Raw genomic sequence first — 24,932 nt, 5'->3', positions numbered from 1 at the left:
GCAATGAACCTTGATCCCCATGTACTAGGCCCAAAATGTAATGTGGCGTGATCATACACTTTAACATGAAAGATAGAACTATATAAATTATAGAAGAAAACATAGGAGAACTTAAGGTAGGCAAAGATTTCTTAGCCAGGATTTTTTTTAAAGTATTAACCATAAAAAGAAGTATTGATAAATTGGATGTCACTAAAATTAAAAATGTTCTGCTCTTCAAAAGACATTACAAAAAATACGAGCAACAGGATCAGGGAAAAATATGAGTCATGGACTTAGGGACTTTTCAAAAGTTCCCCAACAAAAGGACTTGATAAAAGAATCTATAAACAACTCTTACAATTCAAAAATAAGAAGACAAACTACTGAATTAAAAACTGGGCAAAGAATGTGAACAGACACTTTACAAAGAATATACAAATGGCCAATAAACACTTGAAGATGTTCACCATCATTAGCTGCCAGAAACATGCAAATTAAACCCACAGTGGTATGTCAATACACACCTACTACATTGCCTAAAAATAAAAACACTAACAGGTATTGGCAAGGACATGGAGCAACTAAAATTTTGTTTTCGTGTTTTTTTTTTTTTTTTTTTTGAGACAGAGTCTCACTTTGCCTCCCAGGCTGGAGTGCAGTGGCTCCCGATCTCAGCTCACTGCAACCTCTGCCTTCCGGGTTCAAGTGATTCTCCCGCCTCAGCCTCCCGAGTAGCTAGGATTACAGTCACACGCAACCACACTCAGCTATTTTTTGTATTTTTAGTAGAGACGGTGTTTCGCCATGTTGACCAGGCTGGTCTCAAACCCCTGACCTCAGGTGCTCAGCCTCCCTGGCCTCCCAAAGTACTGAGATTACAGGCATGAGCCACCGCTCCTGGCTGAAATTTTCATACATGGCTGATGAGAGTGTAAAATGTTGAAACAACTTCTGAAACAGAGATTTTAATTTGAACAGTGGTTTTGGTCTGAAACAGTTTGTCAGTTGCTTACAAAAGTTAAATATACATGTCCTATACTACACAAAAAAAAGATACTGACCCAAGAGAAATAAAATCCAATGTACACAAAACTTGTTTTTGACTACTCATAGAAGTTTTATTCTTAGTAACCAATGGTCTGTTCACTTTTAGCATAAGCATTTTATTTTTGCCTAAAAAGTTTGATCCCCTCAACATATTTATAGAGGCATATATTTATCTAAAAAGGTCAAATAATTTTTAGTGATTTGTTTTCTATTTTTATCTTATAAAAATAAAATATGTATAAATCATACATCTGATAATGGATTTGTATCTAAAATATATAAGGAACTCAGAGCTCAACAGCAAGAAAATAAATGATACAATTAAAAATAAGCAAAGGACCTGAATAAACATTTCTCAAAGAAGACATACAAATGGGCAACAGGTATATAAACAATGTTCAAAATCATTAATCATCAGAAAAATGCACATGAAAATCACAATGAGATAACACGTTACACTAGTCAGAAAGGCTATTTGAGTTCCTTGTAAATTCTGGACATTAGTCCATTGTCAGACACATAGTTTGCAAATATATTCTCCCATTCTGCAGGGTTTTTGTTTCTCACAGTGAATTGGTTGCCTGTTCACTTGATTATTTATTTTTGTGGTACAGAAGCTATTTAGTTCAATTATGTTCCATTTGTCTATTTTTGTTCTTGTTGCATGTGCTTTTGGGGTTTTAGTCATTAATTCTTTGCCTACACCAATGTCCAGAAGAGTTTTCTCTAGGTTTTTTTCTCAGCATGTTTATAGTTTGGGATCTAATGTTTAAGTCTTTAATTCATCTTGAGTTGATTTTTTAAAATATGTTGAGAGATAAAGGATCTAGTTTTATTGTTTTGCATAAAGCAATCAAATTTTCCCAATACCATTTATGGAGAGAAATTTTAGATGACACAAACAAACGAAAAACATGCTATGCTCATGGATCAGAAGTATTAATACTGTTAAAATGACCACACTGCCCAAAGCAATCTATAGATCGAATGCAGTATCTATCAAAATGCCATGATTTTTCACAGAATTGGAAAAAAACTATCCTAAAATTCATATGGAACCAAAAATGAGTTCAAATATCCAAAGCAATCCTAAGCAAAAAGAACAAAGCTGGGGGAATCACATCACCTAACTTCAAATTATACTATAAAGATATAGTAATCAAAACAGCATGATACTGATATAAAAATATACACATACATGGATGGAACCAAATTAAAAAACCCAGAAATAAAGCCACATTTTACAGCCAACTGATTTTGACAAAGTCAACAAGAACATAGGGAAAGAACATACCAATTTTCATTGATAGACACATTTTATTAAGTTTCCAGGCTATTATGTGAATCTTACCTAATTAAATTATTAGCTTTAATAGTGTACATAAACAAAAAAACTTTATTCCTTAAAACATAGTGCACAAAATAAAATACCAAATTTACATCCTTCTTTTCCAGACATATTTTATTCCCAAAACTCACTTGTATGATGCTTTTAAGCAATGCTGTCCTCTCATTGAACATAAAATGTGGCTAAAAATTGGACTCGCTATTACAGCCAGAAAAATCAGAGAACACTTGTCTTATGAGGTAGGAAGTGCTTGTATAAACTTGTCTTTCTTTCTTTGAATGGAATGGCATTAAAACATTATAATTGACTATTTATGAATATAAAACTTCATAAACTAATAATAGACTGAAATTGTGTTTTTAAAACAGGATTGGAACTACAAGATGCAGCTAAAGCTCTCTAATATTTATATAGAAGATATACCAATGACCACCAAAACTGATATCTATGATGAAAATGTAATCTATGTTATCCTCATACATGGAGCTGTAGAAGATTGTCAGTTGCGAAAATCTTATAGAGCACCTTTCTTAGTTCCTATAACATGCCATCAGGTAAAGAAATATTGATTCCTGTCTTCAGGTCAACATGCCATATGTCCAACAATGTATTAACATCAGGAAAACTGTCAGTATAATCTTAAGCTTTTCACTTTCCAATATTCTCCCTTTTCCCACCACTCCATAAACACTCACTTATACCCACAACCACACCCACATACGCCCACACGCACCAAGTTCATTGACTGCTTTGGCACTTGCTAGCCCAAGCATAAGCTATTCCTATCCAATGCCTATGAAGGCCAAGCTGGACATTTTGGCTACAGTTAGATTTTGGTACAGTTATTCATTGCAAAAGAGGGTGCATTTATTTTACTCACAAGTTGCAGAAAAACTGTACCCACAATGCTCTAGAAAGGTTCTGCCAGACTGATGCTGAATTGAGTATTAGTAGTATTTCCGCAGCTGCTTTGAAAGTGAATGTCTCCTCATCTTTAAACTGTTAATTGAGTTCCCCTGCCAATCAAAATGAAAACCTGAGCCATGTAAAGAAGGAAAGAAGTATGTGTGTGTGTGTATTGTTTTGTGTTGGGGAAGAATCAGAGAGGCACATGTCAAAAGGAATCAGGGAACATGAAAGATACAGCTACAAAAAGTAATTCAAAGAGGACTCAGAGTTATTTAAAATATGCTTGTATATAGTGCTATATATTGAAATGATAAAAAAAAAAAAGATACTTACAACTTGTCCTCAAGAGATCTCTCAACCAAGTGGAAAGGAACAAATAAGTAAACGTATTAACAAAATGTTTTACAGCTAGGATAAAAGCACTTACAGGGTAGATTTTGGACATAAGGAAAAAGTGTAATGGGGATGGGAGGGATCCCAAGGTGAGAAATGATCACAAGAAAATTTTCTAAGTGGACATCAGCAGCACTGACGTAATGCTTAATGACAGGAAGTGAAACGTTCTCCACTATGCTGCTCTCTACCTCTATCCTTGAACACATAACAGAAATTTGGTGTGGGTGCTTGTTGAGAATTTAGACAGTCAAGCAAGAGCCTGAAGCCTGGTAAACTTTCTCTACTTACTTCCGTAGACACAGAGCCCTACTCATTGTGGATTTGGGTACCAATGTGACTCAAACTATGTTAAAAACAACCACAGGATGGAAGAATATTTTGAAATATTTCTATATGGCAGAAAGAAAGTTTAATTCTTTTCGTTAAACTTTCTTTCTGTCATGTAGAAAAAGTCTCTGGATGATTTTTAAAGGGCCATTGGTGATTCATTCTTAATCATTTTTTTCATATGGAATAGAAATATCTAAAAATCAATGAATGTATATGGAATATTGACTTTTGCAAAACCAACATACCCAAGTATTTTAAGATATCAATTTTATTTGTGTTGATTTAATATTTTCCATTTTTCCCAGATACTTAGAGAAAGCCAGAAATAGCAGCTTACTAGAGAAATTTTTAATCGTAGGATATTTGCTCAGAAATTAACTTGCATTCTGTCAACTTTCAGATAAAAGGTATTGAAGATTTCACAAAAGTAGTGATTATTCAAACTCCAACTAACATGAAAGCATTCAGACTGAATACTAGAAAGTTTATTCCTAAACATAAAAGTTCTCTTACACCAGGATTAATACGTGAGTTAGATTTCTTTGAGCAATTGTAAGAACTTACTTTTCCTTTATAAAATAGTCATATGTATATTTGGAAACTGTTGTTTGCATTCTGCCTAATGTATTGAGGAATCCTTTTAACTGCCATATTTGCTATTCAATGTATGAGTTCAGACAGACAATACTGAAGTTATGTTTTTAAATTATTATATATTTCATCCATAAGAACAAAAGTGCCTAATTATCAAAATGATACAAAAAAAGGTTAATGAGGGAATTGCTGTTTCTCCAAATTAAGATATGTTATATAGCAATAACATTAAAAATACCATTGTACTGTCTGAACAACAAACATAAATCACTGGAACTAGATGAATAACTTTAATATAAAGCCTATTCTTCATACAGATTTTAATAGATAAAACTTTAATCATAACATATATGATTATTTAATCACTACTATTAAGCCCTTGATTAAAATTTGAAAAATACTTTTGAGACAAATTTTAAAATTTAATTTAAATTTTCCATTTTAAATCAAAAATTTTAAATTGAATTTTGAGATAAATTTTAAAAATTTAAAAATTATTGAATAAGTAAGATAATAGAATTTAATTGATCAATTCACTAAAGGAGAAATAATGTTCAAAATTTAGAAATATAGAAATCAGTTTTAAAACCCTGTGTCTATAAAAAATATTACCAATCAAGAGATAAACCAAAGACAATTCACAGGTGAAAACTTGCATTGAAAACACAAGGTGGAAAATGTTCAACGCCGTTAATATTTACAGAAACAAATTATGTATTTGGTCTATTTAATTTGTGAAATTTTATAAGAATTATAATACCTCTAGGCCAAACCAATGTAGTGAATCTGATACACATTCTTACTTTATTAATAGCAATGCAAACAATAAAGTAAATTCATCAGGAGATTCCAAAAGCCAAAAAAGAGTTTATATGCTTTGACTAAATAATATGTCTAAATATTTATCCTAAAGACATATAAAGCTAAAAAGGAAAATGATAATTGAGCATTATTTATAAAAATAAAATATAAGAAATAATAAAAATGTATAATGATAAATGAATGGTTAACTAAATCAGTACATCAGTCAACGTGATTGAATATTATATAAGCATTAAAAACTTGATTTTCCATATTATAACTTTTGAAAAACCAGTGATAAAAGGAAAGAAACAGCAGACACTGGGGTCTACTTGAAGGGGGAGGATGGGAGGGAGGAGAGGAGCAGAAAAGATAACTGTTGAGTACTAGGCTTAATACCGAGGTGATGAAATAATATATACAGCAAACTTCTGTGACAACCTGTTTACATATGTAACAAACCCTTCACATGTACCCCCAAACCTAAACTAAAAGTTAAAGTAAACCCAGTGATATACATCAAGTAAAAATACCAAGAATATAACATTATGTTACTAATTTAAATGAATTTAATCTTTATTATGTACAATCATATAATTTTACATCTATGTGGACACAAAATACTGTCATTGTATGGGTCCCCACTGACCTTAAGATTAAGCATATACAGAGTGGCATCACCAAGATAATGGAATAGAAGGTAATCCATTCATATATCCCACAACAAAAAAAGAATTCTGTCCCCATACACGGCCCAAAGCCTCTCTGCAGGAGCCTCAAAATTTAGGTAGGAGTTTGTGAAGTCTTCATGTAGCTCACAACCTAGGAGCATCATTTTGAGAATGCGGATTGACTCCAGGTAGCTGATACTACAAGGTTACTTCCACATTCAAGTCCTGAAATTGTCCTGTCCTCCAAGGGACTTGGCTCCTTCCTCATTTGGTCTTGAGCCTGAATCCAAAACCATCTGTCAAGGGATCCAGGAAGTATCATGTATACTTGTGCCTTGGCAGAGAAACTCACCTGCCTGCTGACATCTATCTCAGTGATGAATCTGAAAGTTTCCCTGTGGTTTGGCTTCAACAACTCTCAGCTGGGGTCCCAGCTCAGAGCTGCTCACACAAGGATCCAGAGAGAGAATCACCCATATCACACAACCGGGGAGTCTGAGGCCCCCTGACAGACTTACCAACTTCCAACTCACAGTAGATCCTGATGGCACCAAGTCTCAGGTCTGGCTCCTCCCACTGCAACCAGTAAACTATCCTCTCTGTGCTGAAACCTGCCAGGCGTGCCCCTCTGAAGCAATAAGACAAGACTCTCCAGCCTGTGTCCCACAGCAGATCCCAAATCAACCCAATCTCAGCTCCAGCCCTTCCTGCTGCAGTCAGGGAACTATCCCATCTGTTCAGGGACCTACTAGGAAACACATACCTATATGAGTTGATGTGACAGGCATGCCAGCCTCCATCTCACAGCAGATCCCCAGAGGGCTTTGTCTCAGCTTTGTCCCCTCCTGCTGCATCAGGGAGCTATCCTGTCTGTGCTGGGTAATGTGCACTACTCTTAAGCAAGACTGAGCTCTCCAGCCTCTGTCCCACAGCAGATCCTGAGGGGACAGTCTCAGCTCTGGCTCCTCCAGCTACAGTCAAGGAACTGCCTTGCTTGTGCAGGGACCTGCTGGGTGATGCATGCCCAACTAAGCCAACAATACAGGCCCATCAACCTCCTTTCTCTGGCAGATCCCAAGGGGTCCCAGCCTCAACTTCAACCCCTCTCACTGCAATCAGGGACTCAACATATCCCTGCAGAGATGGGCAAAAAGTCACATCCATCTGGGCCATTGGGACCGTTTCCAGACCAGCACTCCCACACAACCCCAGCACCCTCCTTGGGACTTCCCCAGGTCCATCTGGGCCTTAAAACTACATCAACCTTGAAAACCTTGTGAGAGTCTTGGTAAGCATCCTCTAGTGCTGAAAGGGCTCCATTGATGACAGATTCAGGTAACTAAACAATCAATCTGCCAGAATCCATGGAAGGCTCTCCAAAGGCAGACAGGGACAGGCAAAGGCAAACTGTGGAGACTAAAATAAATACCTAATCCCTCAATGTACATGTCCACAAGCATCAAGAATATTTAGAGAAATATGACCTCACCAAATGCACAAAATAACATGTCAGAGACCAACCCTAAAATGATGGAGATGTGTGATCTCTCAAAGAATTCAAAAAAACGTTTTAAGGAAGCTCTCTGAATTTCAAGAAAACACAGGATGAATTCAGAAATTTATCAGTGACATTTAACAGAGATCAAAATTTTAAAAAATCAAACAGAAATCCTAAAGCTGAAAATAAACTTAATGAAATAGCATCAAGAGCAGAACTGATCAAATAGAAGAAGGAATCAGTGAAGTTGAAGACAGTCTAGTTAAAAATACAGTCAGAGGAGAAAAAGAATACAAAAATTAATAAAGCTATCTTACAAGGTCTAGGTGACAACATCAAAAGAACAAATATTCTGGTTTTTGAAGTTAAAAAGAACTGAGAAAGAAAGAGATGTATAAAGTTTGTTTTAATAAATAACAGCAGAAAACTTTACAGACCTGGACAAAGAGACAAATATCTAGATACAAAAAGATTAAGTCATCAATCAGATTTAACTCAAATAAGAATAACCCAAAACATTATAATCAGGTACTCAGAAGCCAAAGATAAGGAAAGGAAAAGGGACTTTTGAGCAAAAGCAATGAGGAAAAAAAAGAAGGAAATAATATATAAGGGAAATCCAATATGCCTGAAAGCAGGCTTCTCAACAGAAACTTTACAGGCCAGGAGGAGTAGAAAGATATATTCAAAGTGCTGAAGAAAAAAAAAAAAAATCTGCCAAGCACAAATACTATACTCAGAAAAGCTAAACTTCAGAAAGAAAGTAGAAATAAGGACTTTCCCAGACAAAAAAAAATGTTGACGGGATTTATCACTACCAAACCTGTCCTATAAGGAACGCTAAAGTGAATTCTTCAAATGGAAAGAAAATACTATCAATGTGATTGTTACATTAATATGGTAATCATGGTGTGTGAATCACTTATATCCCTACTAAGAAGAATAAAAGACAGAATATTTAAAATATACTATGACAATTTTAAAGAGATAAGCAATATAAAATGTAAATTGTGACATTAAAAATCAAAATGTGGGGTAAGGAGGGAATTGCTGCATAGAGATGTTTTTGTTTGTGTGTTTGTTTCTTCTCTCTCTTTTTTGCAATCAAAGTTAAGTTGGTATTAGTTTTAAATAACTTATTTAAAACGTACTACCAGAAAAAAATTACTAACCACAATGGAAGATAGTAAGAAAGGAAGAAGAAAGGAGAATAGTTACAAAACAACCAGAAAGCAAGTAAGACAATGGCAGGAGCAAGTCCTTACCTATTAGTAGTAACAATGAATGTAAATGGACTACGTTCTCCAATTAAAAGACAAAGCATGGCTTAATAAATTTTTTAAAAACCCAACTATATGCTGCCTATGAGAAGAACTCTTTGCCTATAAAGATACATGTACGCTGAAAATGAGGGGATAGAATAAAATATTCTGTGCAAACAGAAACCAAAAGGGGAAGAATAGCTATACTTATATCAGATAAAATGGACCTTAAATCAAAACCTTTACAAAAATATTAAAAAAACCAAAAAAGGTCATTATATAATAAATAATGGTCAATTAAACAAGAGGATATAACAGTTGTCAATATACATATGTGCTAAACATCAGAGCCCCCAGATATGTAAAGCAAATATTAAGAGATCTAAAGGGAGAGGTGGATTGCAATACAATAGTAGTAGGGAACTTCAACACCCTAGTTATAGCAATGGGCAGATTATCAAGACAGAAAATTAACAAACATTGAAGTTAAACTAAACTCTACACCAAATGAGCCTAACAGACATTTACAGAGTATTTCATTCAACTGCTGTAGAATATACATTTTTCTTATCAGCATATGGAATATTCTCCAGGATAGGCCACATGTTAAGCCACAAAACAAGTCTCAACAATTTTTAAAAAGTCAAAACTATATCAAATGCCTTTTCTGACTGCAATGGGATAAAACTAGAAATCAATAAGAGGAGGAACTATGGAAACTGCATAAATACATGAAATTTAAAAAGCATGCACCTAGATGACTAATGGGTCAATTTAGAAATTAAAGGAAATTTTTTTAAATTTATTGAAATAAATGAAAATGGAAACACAAAATTCCAGAACCTATGAGATACAGCAAAACCAGTACTAAGTGAGAAGTCTATAGCAATAAATGCCCATACTCCCAAAATAGAAACACTTAAAAAAATTTAATGACAACCTCAGTGAACTTGAAAGTGAGAACAAACCAAACCCAAAATTAGTAGAAGGAAAGAAATAATAAATGAGCATAAATAAATAAAATTGGAAATAATAATGATTTTAAAATTTGGCAAAAAAATTTGTTTTTTAAAAAAGATAATTAACAAAACCTTATCTAGACTAAGAAAAAGAGATAAACCCCAGAAAAATAAAACCAGAAATTAAAAAATAAAGATTGCAACTGATACCACAGAAATACAAAGGATCGTCATAGACTACTCTGAAAAATTATACACAGACAAATTGAAAAACCTAGAAGAAATGGATAAATTCCTGGACATATACAACCTATCAAAATTTAAACATCAAGAAATAGAACACCAGTACAGACCAATAACACATAACAAGATCAAAGCCATAATAAAAAGTCTCCCATTTAAAGAAAACCCCAGGATCTAATGGGTTCACTACTGAATTCTAATGAATATTTAAATAATAACTAATATCAATTCTACTTAAACTATATCAAAAAATTGAAGAGAAAAAAATACTTTTAAATTTATTCTACTAAGCCAGCATTATCCTGATACCAAAACCAGAAAAGGACACAAGAAAAATAGAAAACTACAGGCCAATATCCTTGATCAACGTAGATGCAAAAATCCTCAACAAAATACTAGCAAACTAAATTCAACAACACATTAAAAAGGTCATTCATCATGATCAAGTGGGATTTATCTCAAGGATGCAAGGATGGTTCAGCATATGCAAATCAATAAATATGATGTATTGCATCAACAGAATCAAGGATGAAAACCCTATGATCATTTCAGTAAATGCAGAATAAGTATTCAATAAAATTCAACATCCTTTCATAATAAAAATCATCAACAAATTGAATATAGAAGGAACATACCTCAACACAATAAATGTGACATATATGACAAACCCTCAACTAATAACGTATTAAGCAGGGAAGAATTTTAAAAAGCTTTTCCACTAAGATCTGAAGCAAAAAAGGATGTCTACTTTTACCACTATTCAACATAGTACAGGTGGTCCAAGCCAGAGCAATTAGGTGAAAGAAAAAAATAAAGGTATCCAAATTGGGAAGGAAGAAGTCAAAGTATTCTCGTTTGCAGATAACATGATAGCATACTTAGAAAAACCTAAGGACTTCACACCAAAAACTCTTAAAACTGATAAACAAATCCAGTAAGGTTGCAGGATACAAAACCAACATACAAAAAATCAGTAGCATTTATATAGGCTAACAGTGATCAGCCTGAAAAAGAAATGAAGAAAGCAATCTTATTTACAATAGCTACAAAAAAAATAAAATACTTAGGAATAAATTTAACTTAAGAAGTGAAAGATCTCTACAAGAAAAACTATAAAACACTGTTGAAAGAAATCAAAGAAGGCACACAAAAAAATAAAAGATATTCCATGTTCATAGACTGGAATAATTAATATTGTTAAATTGGTCTATACCACCCAAAGCAATCTGTAAATTCAATGCGAACCCTATTGAAATATCAATGGCACTCTCCACAGACATAGAAAAAAAAATCCTAAAATCCATAGGGAACCACAAAAGACCCCGAATAGCCACAGCAGTCCTGAGCAAAAAGAACAAACCAGAGGCATCACATTACCTGATTTCAAATTATACTACAAAGCTACAATTACTAAAACAGCATGGTACTGGCATAAAAACAGACACCTCGATCAATGGAGCAGAATAAAGAATCCAGAAATAAATCTATGCACTGATAGCCAACTCATTTTCAACAAAGGCACCAAGAACATATATTGGGAAAAGGACAGTCTCTTTCATAATTAGTGCTAGAAAAACTGGATATCCATATGCAGAAGAATGAAACAAGATTCCCCTCTATTACCATATAGAAAAAACAACTCAAAATGGATTAGAGACTTAAATTTAAGACCTAAAACTGTAAAACCACAAAAAGAAAAAAACAAAAAAAAGGGAAAATGCTATAGGACCTCACTCGGCCTGTCTGAAGATTTTTTTGCCTAAGGCCACAAAAGAACAGGCAACCAAAAGCCAAAATAAACAAGTGGGATTATATCAAGCTAAAAAGCTTCTGTACAACAAAGGAAACAGTCTACAAAGTGAAGAGACAACCTACAGAATAACGGAAAATATTTGCAAATTATTCATCTGATAAAGGATTACTAACCAGAATATATAAGGAACATAACTCCATAGCAAAAACACAAGTACTCGATTTTTAAATGTGCAAAACATCTGAAGAGACATTTATCAAAAGAAGACATGCAAATGACCAACATATATACGAAAAAAATGCTCAACATCACTAAAAATAGAGAAATGCAAATCAAAACCACAATGAGATATCATTTCACCTTAGAATGACTACTGTCAAAAAGACAGAAAATTTAAAATACTGGAAAATATACCAAGAAAGGGGAACACTTGTACACTATTGATGGAAATGTAAAGTAGTACAGCCATTATGGAAAACTGTACAGTGTTTCTTTAAGAAAAAAAAACTAAAATTAGAATTACCATATGATTTAGCAATCCCACTGCTGGGTATATATGCAAAAGAAATAAAATCAGTATGTTGAAGCAATGTCTTCACTCCCATGTTTATTGCAGCACTGTTCAAACACCCAAGATATGAAATCAACTTAAGTGTTCATCAACAAATGAATAAAGAAAATGCAGTGTGTATATGTGTGTATATACACAATGGAATATTATCTAGCCATAAAAAACAATGAAATTCTCTCATTTGTTGCAATGTGCTTGAGACTGGAGGTCATTATCTTAAGTTAAATAATCCAGGCACAGAAAGACAAATGCGACATGTTCTCACTCATATGTGGGCACTAAAAAAGTGGATCTCATAGAAGTATACAGTAGCATGATAGTTATCAAAGACTGAGAAGGAAAGGGAATGCAGATGATGAAGAGAAGTTGACTAAAGGATACAAAAATACAATTAGAAGGGATAAGTTCTAGTATTCAATAGTACAGTAATTATAGATAATTATAGTTAATTATAGTAATTATAGTAATTTCCAAATAGCCAGAAGAGAAGAATTGTAATGTTCCCAACACAAAGAAAAGATAAATGTTTGAGATGATGAATATCCCAATTATTCTGATTTGATCATTACCCATTGTATGTGGGCATCAAAGTATTATATGTACCCCCAAAATATGTAAAACTAATATGTATCAATAAAATATTTAAATTGTCAAAAACAATTAAAATAAAATACCTTGATTCTCTGCTTTTAAAAATGATTAAGCATATACAGGACATAGTTTTGGGCCCTTCACCATCTGCTTTCACCTGCTACCTTCTCTCCCCACTCTTTAAAACCTAGCCATACCAAACTACAAATGGTTCACCTGATATAAAAGACCTGGTGGCCTCCCATTCCTGAGCCTTTCCCCATATTGTTCATTTTTCCTGAAATTCTCTATACATCCTCTTCCCCACATCTCCTCACTTCATGGAGCTAACTCCTTATCCTTGAAATCTCAGCTTTTTCTCCAAGCAGCCATCACTGATACATCCCAAATTCACAAAACGGCACTATGTGACTCTCCTATGTGCTCCCATAGCCCAACATACACACAGTCCTGTTTTTACCATGCCATGTTTCTTTGTATGTTTGCTAGTCTGTCTGTTTTACTAAGTAAAACTCCTAGAAGACATGAATCTTAACTCTTCTGCTTTCTTATATATCCTCATTGCCAGCAATATGCCTGGCCCTCAATACATATTAATATAAAAGTATTTTGGGATATTGGAGTGATAGATGACTTTGTCGCTCTACTTTCCAAACTTTTTGCACATTCATTATATAATCTCCATAATAAAAAACTTATAATCACTTTTTAAAATGTGACCTTTTTTTTAAAAAACCAAACAAGATTACCACCAATTTCAGATCGCAGATCCTGAGTGTGAGTGATTTGAATCTGATCTAATCTGATAGTTGGACTAATAGAAATAGTCACTTGCTTCAGTGGTTGAATTAACACTTTTTTTTTTTTTTTGAAATCAGGTTCAACTGAAACATTGGAAGAAGGCATTCAAGAAGAAACAAAAACAAATGTTAAGGAGGTAAATTTAAAGCAGCCTTTCTAAAGGTTTTATTTTGGGTAAAAGAGACTCTAGAGTTTATGGAAACTACCAATGTGTTTCTCTTATTCTGATAAAGTTCATCTGCTAGTCATTTTGTAGATTTTGGTGTAAAACACTTATTTTAGAACTGGGTACAGTGGAAATTATACTTATTTTTAGGGAAATATTAGAGAAATGACAAATAAAAACAAAGTTCAAGGGATGCCAGAATATCTGTCTTGAATCACATTAGCAACAGGGCACTACCAGGATGGCTACAGTTGTAGCACACCTGAGCCCTTTCCATTCCCCCTTGGAGAGCCAAAATCTGGACTGACCTTAAGTCTTTCAGTGCTACCTCAGCTATGCATTTGGGATCTTTAAGCCTGAAAGCAGTTTGCCCTGTGTTCACAGTGCATGACAGAAAGAAGAAGCTCAATAATAAATGCTCTAATAAAATATATCCCAGTTAACCTAAATTATTCAGAAAGTCCCACAAATGTTGATCAATTTCATGTTCCTCTATGACCCTGGGGATCTTGAGATCCTCAAAATCTTGAACCAACTTCACAACAGGATTCCAAGCTATGAAACACTATAGGACTCTGGAACTGAAACTGAGCAGAGAGAAATCTAATTAAAATACTCCACCAAATCTACACCATCCTGTCTGTGTCTGAATCGCATGGACTCCAGATGCGATGGAGAGTTCATTTTTAGCTTTAGTCTCTGCCAGATTGGTTATATTGCTCCAGAAGATGCTGATTATAATATTCAGAATCTGATACATGTCTGCTATGAACACACAAGCCATAAAATTGTGTATTTAGTTGTTAAATACTTATTTTACATCGATTAAGCCTATTTGTTCTATTAGCACTAGACATAAACCTCTGAGAACAGACACTCCTTTTGTCCCCAACATCTCCTCATAAATATATGTTGAATGAAAGATGATCATAGGCCCTGTGATAAGTTGAAGATGTTTCTCATCCAAGTGCCCTGGCTTTTAAGAGGACAACACTCTTCTCCAGTACCCAAGTTTCCATCCCTCATGAAGGAAGGATGTTCACTCTCTCCAGAAAGTATTTTGGAGACCTTGGGAAAAAGTTTCCTCAAACCTTTCCTATTTATTGCTTGTTGAATGGAATTCATGGCAGAATAGCATAAGGGTCAAGTATGAGACTTCCTGGATTTGACTCTAGATTCTACCACTTAATAGCCATGTGACCTTGGGCAAATTTTTTAACCTGCATAAGCATCATTTTTTTCATCTACAAAAGAGTGATAATAGCAATACCCACCTCTGTAGAGATCAAAGAAGTGAAAAGTACACTGCACAGTCCTTGGCACAAAGAAGCAATTCCTATACACAGTTTCCATTATTTTCGGCTCATGCCTTCTCAAGACAGAAAACTACTTCTCCAAACGTCTTTGACTCTTCCCATATTCTCTGAAAAGCATGGATACATGCACCTATTCTAATTCTTCGAAACACAGTTGCTCCTGAAGGCTAGAGAATAACAAAGGGAAATAACAATAGAAAAATAGATGAGGAGAACATTTAAAATAAAATATTAGATGACTTCTAGAGCCCATTGACAAGACCATCTTTTTTTTTTTTTTTTTTTTTAAACAATGCTACCTTAGCATATTTGGAGGGATTGAAGGAGGAAAACTAATGTTTTTCATGTACCTAGCCTCAAAGAGTGCTGCTTTTCCATCAATTAAAAAAGATGATGGCATGATGGCTGTTAATAAAGCAGGAGTGTGAAAATAAAAGTTTGTTAAATGACACGAAAATTAGCTATTAAGACATGTAAAGAAAATCATCAAATTTTGTTGTTTAGTAGATGCTTTTTCTCCCTGAAGTTAGAACCTGGCTGTGTTAGAGTCAGCTCTCTTCCCAGGATCCCAAAACCTTTTCTCATCACTACCATTCCAGGATTGTGGCTTTCTCTTTACGTAATAAAAAGTCCATCAAAGTTGTGGGGGAAGGAAAGACAGATCACACTGTTACTGTGTCTATGTAGAAAGAAGTAGACATGAGAAACTCCATTTTGATCTGTACTAAGAACAATTCTTCTGCCTTGAGATGCTGCTAATCTGTAACCCTAGCCCCAACCCTGTGCTCGCAAAAACATGTGCTGTATTGACTCAGGGTTTAATGGATTTAGAGGTGTGCGGGATGTGCTTTGTTAAAAATGTGTTTGCAGGCAGTATGCTTGGTAAAAGTCATCGCCATTCTCCAGTCTCGAGTACCCAAGGACAAAATGCACTGCGGAAGGCCGCAGAGACTTCTGCCCAAGAAAGCTTGGGTATCGTCCAAGGTCTCTCCCCACTGAGGCAGCCTGAGATATGGCCTCATGGGAAGAGAAAGACCTGAATGTCCCCCAGCCCGACACCCGTAAAGGGTCTGTGCTGAGGAGAATTAGTGAAAGAGGAAGGCTGCTTTGCAGTTGAGATAAGAGGAAGGCATGTGTCTCCTGCTCATCCCTGGGAATGGAATGTCTCAGTGTAAAACCCGATCACACATTCTATTTTCTGAGATAGGAGAAAACCACCTTATGGCTGGAGGTGAGGCATGCTGGTGGCAATACTGCTCTTTACTGCACTGAGATGTTTGTGTAAAGTCAAACATAAATCTGGCCTACATGCACATTGAGGCACAGCACCTTTCCTTAAACTTATTTATGACACAGAGTCCTTTGCTCACATGTTTTCCTGCTGACCCTCTCCTCATCATTACCCTGTAGTCCTGCCACATCTCCCTCTCCGAGATGATAGAGATAGTGATCAATAAATACTGAGGGAACTCAGAGACCAGTGCCGGCGCAGGTCCTCCATATGCTGAGCGCCGGTCCCCTGGGTCCACTTTTCTTCCTCTATACTTTGTCTCGGTGTCTTATTTCTTTTCTCAGTCTCTCATCTCCACCTTGCAAGAAATACCCACAGGTGTGGAGGGGCAGGCCCCCTTCAAAAAGGCCTATCATCACGTCAAGTAACAAAGTGTTTTGAATCCCAGGATGGAGCACACAGTGCTGCCACTGCCAGGAGTCCCCAGCCTTGCTCCCTGCTCTGTAGACTGAATTCTACCAGCCCTGCTTTATAAATCTGACCCTTATTAACAGTCTCAGAATTTGAGTCCTGTCTCCTGTCTCAATTTCTAGATGCAAGAGCCTGCACATTTTCTTAATGATCTCAATGACAAAGTTCAACTGTAAGAAGTCCCTTAGAATAAACCTAGGAAAGTCAGGTAAGCCACTCTGGTTTCCTCAGTAGGATCAGGAGCACATCTGTCCCTGGAGATACAGACTGAAGCCAAAGTTACTTGCCCTTTATGTGACAGTGTGAATTATAGCTCTCTCCACTAGTCAGATGATTCTTCTAATTACAGTGTTTCTAAGCTGTGATTTAGAGAATTAACTTTAAAATAAGACTCCTTTATCTAGATTTCTGAAAACTTCATAGTATTCTGGTTTCCTCTATATATACTGCTACTTAATCTCACAAATTGGCTGCTCTCAATTTAGCAGGTTATTTTTCAGGCTACCATGTACTGTTGGAAGATATAAAAAGATAAGTTAAGGCTTCACTTCTCAAGTGTTTATGTTCTAGTTAAGGAGACAAAACCTACCAGAAGGCAATTAAATAATCACAAAAGATACACTGTGGATAACAGCAGCTGAAGTTAAAGGAATTCAAGAGAGAAATGGCTGGCTGTGGGAATGAGCAAAGTCTTTGTAAAGAAAGGAAGAGGATGTTCACGAGAGAGGATAAAGGAAAGCAAGACTTTTGGGGAACAATGAGGAGGACAGTCTGACAGTTAACTGTTTAAAATGCATCTATGGGGAAATATTTGTGTGTATGCTTTATGTGATTTTATGTTACATAAATCATATCACTAAGTTAAAAAATAAAAGCCATCAGATAAAGAGGTTTATCTCCATTTTAAAAATGTAATTCGTCAGGCTGGGCACGGTGGCTCACGCCTGTAATCCCAGCACTTTGGCAGTCCGAGGTGGGTGGATCATGAGGTCAGGAGTTCAAGACCAGCCTGACCAAGGCGGTGAAACCCCATCTCTATTCAAAATACAAAAATTAGCCAGGCACGGTGGCAGATGCCTGTAATCCCAGCTACTCAGGAGGCTGAGGCAGAAAAATCACTTGAACCCAGGCAGTCGAGGTTACAGTGAGCCGATATCATGCCATTGCACTCCAGCCTGGGCAACAGAGTGAGACTTCATCTCAAAATAGATAGATATATATATATGCATGTATATATATTTCTTCCATGCTACCTCCATATTTTAAAATGTGGCCATATTTAAAAGTAGATTTTAAAGCTTAAAATACCCTTTGAAAAAGTATTTGCAAGATAAATTTAATGGCAGATTAGAGGCTTTCAGTGTGCCTCAGCCACTTGGAAATAGCAAGATAGTGCATAAAAATTATCTCCGTGAGGATAGAAGGAAATTCAAGAAGGAAATTGGGAATCCACTGGAATCATGAGGGACAAGCAGATCCCAGAGAGGAGAACACTGGCAAACACCCCCCCATGACAGCATCTACCTCATAAAAGTGAGTGAAGCCCCAGCATATGAGAGAAGTAGAGAGCTTCTCTTTGTGACTCATCTTTCTACTGGAGCTCCAAGCAACCTAGGCCAAGGGAGACCACTTTGTTTCTCCCTAGCCCTTGAGTTAACTTAGGAGAAAGGCACTGGAGAAAGTTGTAGACATTTTCCCAGACCTGGGATGAGAGCAGGATGCCATTTTTAATCCAGTCACATAAAAAGTCAGTCATTCTTGGATGACTCAGCAGTGTGGCTATGCAAGCATTTAAGTCTCAGGCCAGAGATTGAACACCCTGTTCTGGAGCAGAACACTGTCAGAATTGTGGAAAGTGCCTCAACAGTAGGTGCTAGAATTGTGCTTTTCCCCGTTGCAAGTCTAGGGTAGGAGGAAAACTGCTACACCTGTAGTTTCTCCTGGGTAGTGAGACTTGCAGCCAAGGCCAGCTTGGCAACCAGGAACTTATCTGTACGTGCCATTGCTGGGTGCCTTATCCTGCTCCCCTGAGACTGTGGTTCAGTGGGGCCCTCTCTGCTCAAACTCCAGGTAGAAATACAGGTATTTGGAGCAGTCATTCTCCTTGTTCAGCATCCTAAGCCATCCCACCCTTCCTAGACACAGATAATGATGCAGTGGGGCTCCCTCTGCTCCCCACCCAGTCAGATCTCAGGTGTTCAGAGCACCCATTTGCCTTGTTCAGCAGCTTGAGCCACACAACCCTTTCTGAACATAGATCATGGTACAGTGGGGCTGTCTGCTCCACACCCAGGCAGACCTCCAGGCATTTGGAATACCCATTCACCTGGTTCAGCAACCTAAGCTGTGCCATCCTCCCTAGACATAGATTGTGGTGCAGAAGGGCTGTCTCTGCCCCAAGCCTAGGAGATCCCCAGACATTTGGGGCACCTGTTTGCCTGGTTCAAGAGCCTGAGCCACTCCATCCTTTCTGCACATAGATCATGGTACGGCAGGATTCTCTCCACTTCACACTTAGGCAGATCTCCAGGCATTTGGATTACTCACTCACTGGATCAGCAACCTGGCCCACCTCATCCTTTCTGTGCAGAGAGATCTGGTGTGTGGGAACTCTTTCTCTGCTTCATGCCCAGGCAGATCACCAGGCATTCAGAGTACCCACTGACCTGGTTCAACAGCCTGAGCCACCCCACCCTTCCTGAATCATGATGCACTGGGACTGTCTGCTCCATGCCCAGGCAGATCTCCAGGCATTCAGATTATGCACTCACTGGATCAGCAGCCTGACCTAACTGCTCCCTGCTCTTCCTGTGCAGATATTTTGATACAGGGGGGAGCTTCTCTGCTCCATGCTCACACAGATCTGCAGGCATTCAGAGCACCTGCTTCCTTGGACCAGCAGCCTGAGTCATCCTACCCCTCCTGTGCAGAGGTCTTGGTGCAGGGTGGGCCATCTCTGCTCCACACACAAGCAGATCTCAGACATCTGAAGCACCCACTCTTCTAGATTAGGAGCTTAGGTTGCCCCACATCCCTGTGCAGAGAACTCAGAGCCAAGGTTTCCCAACTCCATTCCCAGACACACCAGTGAGTACCTGGTGGACACCCACTGGTTCTCTATTGGCACTAGTTCTTGCACCTGCTATCAGGAGACCTGCAGAAAGACCTGCCCAGTCAAGGCATACCCTTTATGGCTCCTACTCCCCATCCCCTCAGGACTGAGCAGAGAACTCAGACCACTGTGCATATTAGGAATTAGCCCATTGCCTAAAACAATAGTTTCTGCCAGTAAACATGGATCAAGTATATACCTAAACCCATTGGCCACAGCCAGCTCTTACTGTAAGTGCCATCTACACACTTGTAGGATGAACTAAACAGCCCAATATAAAACCTGCCGAAAGTCTTATTAAGACATAGAGCTATAGTAGCAAAGCCAAAACAACATTCTCTATAGTCATACCACCTAGGGAGCAGGGAAAAGGGAAGGGAAAAATAAAAAAATTAAACTAATAATAATATTGTTAAAGGGAAAAAAGGAAAATTCTACTCACATAAAAAGAATTACAAAAATTAGAAGTGCCAGTGTCTCCAGATGAGAAGGAACCCATGTAAGAATTCTGACACCATGAAAAATCTGAATGTAGTAACACCAGCAAAGGATTGCACCAGCTCTCCAGCAATGGTCCCTAACCAAAATGTAAACTCAGAGATACAGATAAGGCAGTCAAACCATGGATTGTAAGGAAGATTAATGAGATCCAAGACGAAGTTGGAAATTAACACAAAAAACCTTAAAACAATCCAGGAAATGAAAGAAGAGATAAACACCTTAAAAAGAAATCAATCAGGGCTTCTGGAATTGGAAAATTCACCCAAAAATTTTCAAAATACGATTGAAAACTTTATCAATAGACTAAACCAAGGAGAAGAATGAATTTCAGAGCTTGAAGACCACTCTTTTGAAGTAACCCAATCCACCTGAAATAAAGTTTAAAAGAATTTTAAAAATGAGGAAAGTCTTTGAGAAATATGGGATTATATAAAGAGATCAAACCTATGAATTATTGGCATTCCCTAGAGAAGGAGAAAAGTCAAACAATCTGTAGAATATTTTTCAGGAAATAATTCAAGAAAACTTCTTTAATCTTGCTAGAGATGTAGATATCCAGATACAAAAACCTAGAGACAGTATACAAAATGAACATCCCCAACACATATAGTCACCAGACTGTCCAAGGTCAATGCCAAAGAAAAAATTTTAAAGTCAGAGAAATAGGGTAGATAACATACAACGGGAACTCCATGAGGCCAACAACAGACTTCTCAGCAGAAACTTTACAAGCCAGGAGAGACTAGGGGCCTATATTCATCATTCTGAAAGAAAGAAAATTCCAACCAAGAATTTCATATCCTGCCAAACTAAGCTTTATAAGCAAAGCAAAATTAAAATATTTTCCAGACAAGAAAGTGCTAAGGGAATTCATTACCATGAGACCACCCTTACTAGAGACTGTTAAGAGAGTTCTAAACAAGGAAACAAAAGAATGGCACCTGCTACCACAAAAACTCACCTATGTACAGACCTTGCAGGCCATATAAAACAAAAGCACAATAGAAACGCACAATAGACAGCTAAAAACTTCACAGTAGTATCAAAATTTACATATCAATATGAATCTTGAATGTAAATGGTCTAAACACCCCCATGTAAAAGGCATAGAGTAGCAAGTTGAATTTAAAAAACAAGACCTATCCTTCAAGAAACCCATCTCACACATAATGACACCAATGAGCTAAAAGTAAAGGGCTAGAGAAAGATCTACCATGCAAATGGAAAACAAAAAAGAGCAGGGGTCACTATTTTTATGTCAGATAAAACAGACTTTACATTGGAAACAGTAAAAAAGGACAAAGAAGTGCATTATGTAATAATAAGGGATTCAATTTAACAAGAAGATGTAACCATCCTAAATTTATATGCACCCAATATTGGAGCACCTAACTTCATAAAACACATACTTCTAGATGTATGAAAAGGCTTAGATAGTTACACAATAATAGTGAGGGACTTCAACTCCCCACTGAGAGTATTAGACAGATTGAGGCAGAAAAGTAACAAAGAAATTCTGGACTTTAACTCAACACTTGGACCTAATAGACATCTACTGCATACTCCACCCATCAACCACAATATATATTATTCTCATCTGCACACAAAAAATATTCCAAGACTGACCACATGCTCAGCCATAAAGCAAGTCTCAATCAATTCAAAAGAATCAAAATCATACCAACCATACTCTTGGACAGCAGTGGGATAAAAATAGAAATGAATACCAAGAAGATCTTTCAAAACCACACAATCACATAGAAATTAAACAACTGACTTCTGACTGATGTTTGAGTAGACAATTAAATCAAGGCAAAAATCAAAAAAAATACTTTGAAATAAATGAAAACAGAGACACAGCATACCAACGTCTCTGGGATACAGAAAAACCAGTGTTCAGCATAAAGTTTATAACACTAAATGCCTACCTCAAAAGTTAGAAAGATCTCAAATTAACAATCTAATTTCACAACTAGAGGAACTAGAAAAACAAGAACAAATGAGCTACAAAGCTAGCAGAAGAAAAGAAATAACTAAAATCAGAGAAGAACTGAACAAAATTAAGACAGAAAAATCCATACAAAGAATCAATGGAAATAAAGTAGGTTTTTTGAAAGGATAAACAAAACCAGTATATCACTAACTAGATTAAAGAAAAAAGAGAGATCCAAATAAGCACAATCAGAAATGACAAAGGTGACATTGTAACCAATCCCACAGAAATACAAAGGATCCTTGGAGACTATTATAAACACCTCTACACACACAAACTAGAAAATATAGAAGAAATGGTGTATCAGTCCATTTTCATGCTGCTGATAAAGACATACTTGAGACTGGGCAATTTATGAAAGAAAGAGGTTTACTGGATTTACAGTTCCATGTGGCTGGGAGGCTTCACAATTATGGCAGAAGGTGAAAGACACATCTCATATAGTGGCAGACAAGAGAAGAAAGCTTGGGCAGGGAAACTCCCCCTTATATAATCATCAGATCTCATGAAACTTATTCACTATCATGAGAACAGCACAGGAAAGACTTGTCCCCATGATTCAACTACCTCCCATCAGGTCCCTCCCACAACATGTGGGAATTTAAGATGAGATTTGGGTGGAAACACAGCCAAATCATATCAAATAGATAAATTTCTGGGACCACACAATCTCCCAAGGTCGAATCAGGAAGAAATTGGAAAACTGAACAGACCAATATCAGGTTTCAAAATTGAATCCAAAAAAAAAAACCTACCAACCAAAATAAAACAGAAAATGCCCAGGGCAGATGGATTCACAGCCAAATTCTACCAGATACACAAAGAGAAGAAGAGCTAATACCAATTCTACTGAAACTATTTCAAAAAAAATCAATGAGAAAGAACTCCTTCCTAACTCATTCTACAAAGCCAACATCACCCTGATACCAAAATCTGGCAAAACACAATGAAAAAAGAAAACTACAGGCCAATATTCCCAATCAACATAGATGTGGAAATTCTCAACAAAATTTTAGCAAATTAAATCTAGCAGCACATCAAAGAGTTAATATACCATGATCAAGTAGGCTTTATTTCTGGGATGCAAGGCTGGTTCAACATCCAGCTAATCAATAACTGTGGTTCACCACATAAACAGAATCAAAAACAAAACCATATGATCATCTCAATAGACATAAAGGAAACTTTTGATAAGATCCAATATCTCTTCATGATAAAAAGCCTCAACAGACTAGGCACTGAAGGAACACACTTCAAAATAATAGGAACCATCAAGCTCCTATTATTTTTGGGACAAGTCCACAGCCAATATCATACTGAATGGGCAAAAGCTGGAACCATTCCCTTTGAGAACTGGAACAAGAAAAGGATGCCCATTCCCACTACTCCTATTCAACATAATACTAGAAATTCCAGCCAAAGCAATTAGGCAGAAGAAAGAAATAAAAGTCATCCAAATAAGAAAAAGAAGTCAAACTATTTCTCTTTGCAGGCAATATGATTTTATATTTAAAACACCCTAAGGACTCTACCAAAAGGCTCTGGAGGTGACAAACAACTTCAGCAAAGTTTCAGGATGCAGAATCAATGTACAAAAATCAGTAGGATTTCTATACACCAATGTTCAAGGTGAGAGTCAAATCAAGAACACACTCCCATTTACAATATACACACACACACACACACACACACACAAACCTTAGGAATACATGCAACCAAGGAGGTAAAAGATTTCTATAAAGAGAATGACAAAATACTGCTGAAAGAAATCACAGATGACATAAACAAATGAAGAAACATTCCATGCTTGTGGATTGGAAGAATAAATATTGTTAAAATAGCCATACTGCCCAAAACAATCTACAGATTCAACACTATTCATATTGAATTACCAACATAATTTTTCACAGAATTAGAAAAAAATAGCCAGGTGTGGTGGCTCATGCCTGTAATTCCAGCACTTTAGGAGGCCGAGGCGGATGAATTGCGAGGTCAGGAGTTTGAGACCACCCTGGCCAACATGGTGAAACCCCATCTCTACTAAAAATACAAAACATTAGCTGGGTTTCGTAGTGGGCACCTGTAATCCCAACTACTCAGGAGGCTGAGGCAGAAGAACCACTTGAACCCAGGAGGCAGAGGTTGCAGTGAGCCAAGATCACACCATTGCACTCCAGCTTGGGCGACAGTGCGAGGCTGTCTCAAAAAAAAAAAAAAAAACAAAAACAAAAAGCCAGGGCATCACAATACTATAAATGCATAGTAACCAAAGCAGCATGCTACTGGTACAAAAACAGACACATAGACCAATGGAACAGAATAGAGAACCTATAAAGAATCTAGTCGTCAACAAAGTTGACAATACAAGCAATGGGGAAAGGACTCC

At 36.6% G+C, this 24,932-nt stretch overlaps 1 protein-coding gene across 1 annotated transcript in view; it reads left to right on the top strand.

The window, feature by feature from the left end:
* SLC9C1 (solute carrier family 9, subfamily C (Na+-transporting carboxylic acid decarboxylase), member 1) overlaps window positions 1-24,932 on the top strand; it is a 131,592-nt gene that overhangs the window by 103,125 nt on the left and 3,535 nt on the right. The window contains 6 exon segments of the mRNA XM_011932809.1: window positions 2,485-2,616; window positions 2,746-2,931; window positions 4,413-4,539; window positions 13,834-13,892; window positions 16,918-16,973; window positions 17,099-17,148. Of these exon segments, the coding sequence (XP_011788199.1) occupies window positions 2,485-2,616; window positions 2,746-2,931; window positions 4,413-4,539; window positions 13,834-13,892; window positions 16,918-16,973; window positions 17,099-17,148 (610 nt within the window).

This window comes from Colobus angolensis, unplaced genomic scaffold (assembly GCF_000951035.1).
Source record: "Colobus angolensis palliatus isolate OR3802 unplaced genomic scaffold, Cang.pa_1.0 Scaffold98, whole genome shotgun sequence".
NCBI classification, from domain to species: domain Eukaryota; kingdom Metazoa; phylum Chordata; class Mammalia; order Primates; family Cercopithecidae; genus Colobus; species Colobus angolensis.
The sequence above is the reverse complement of the archived record's forward strand: the minus strand, read 5'-3'. Positions and strand labels throughout refer to the sequence as shown.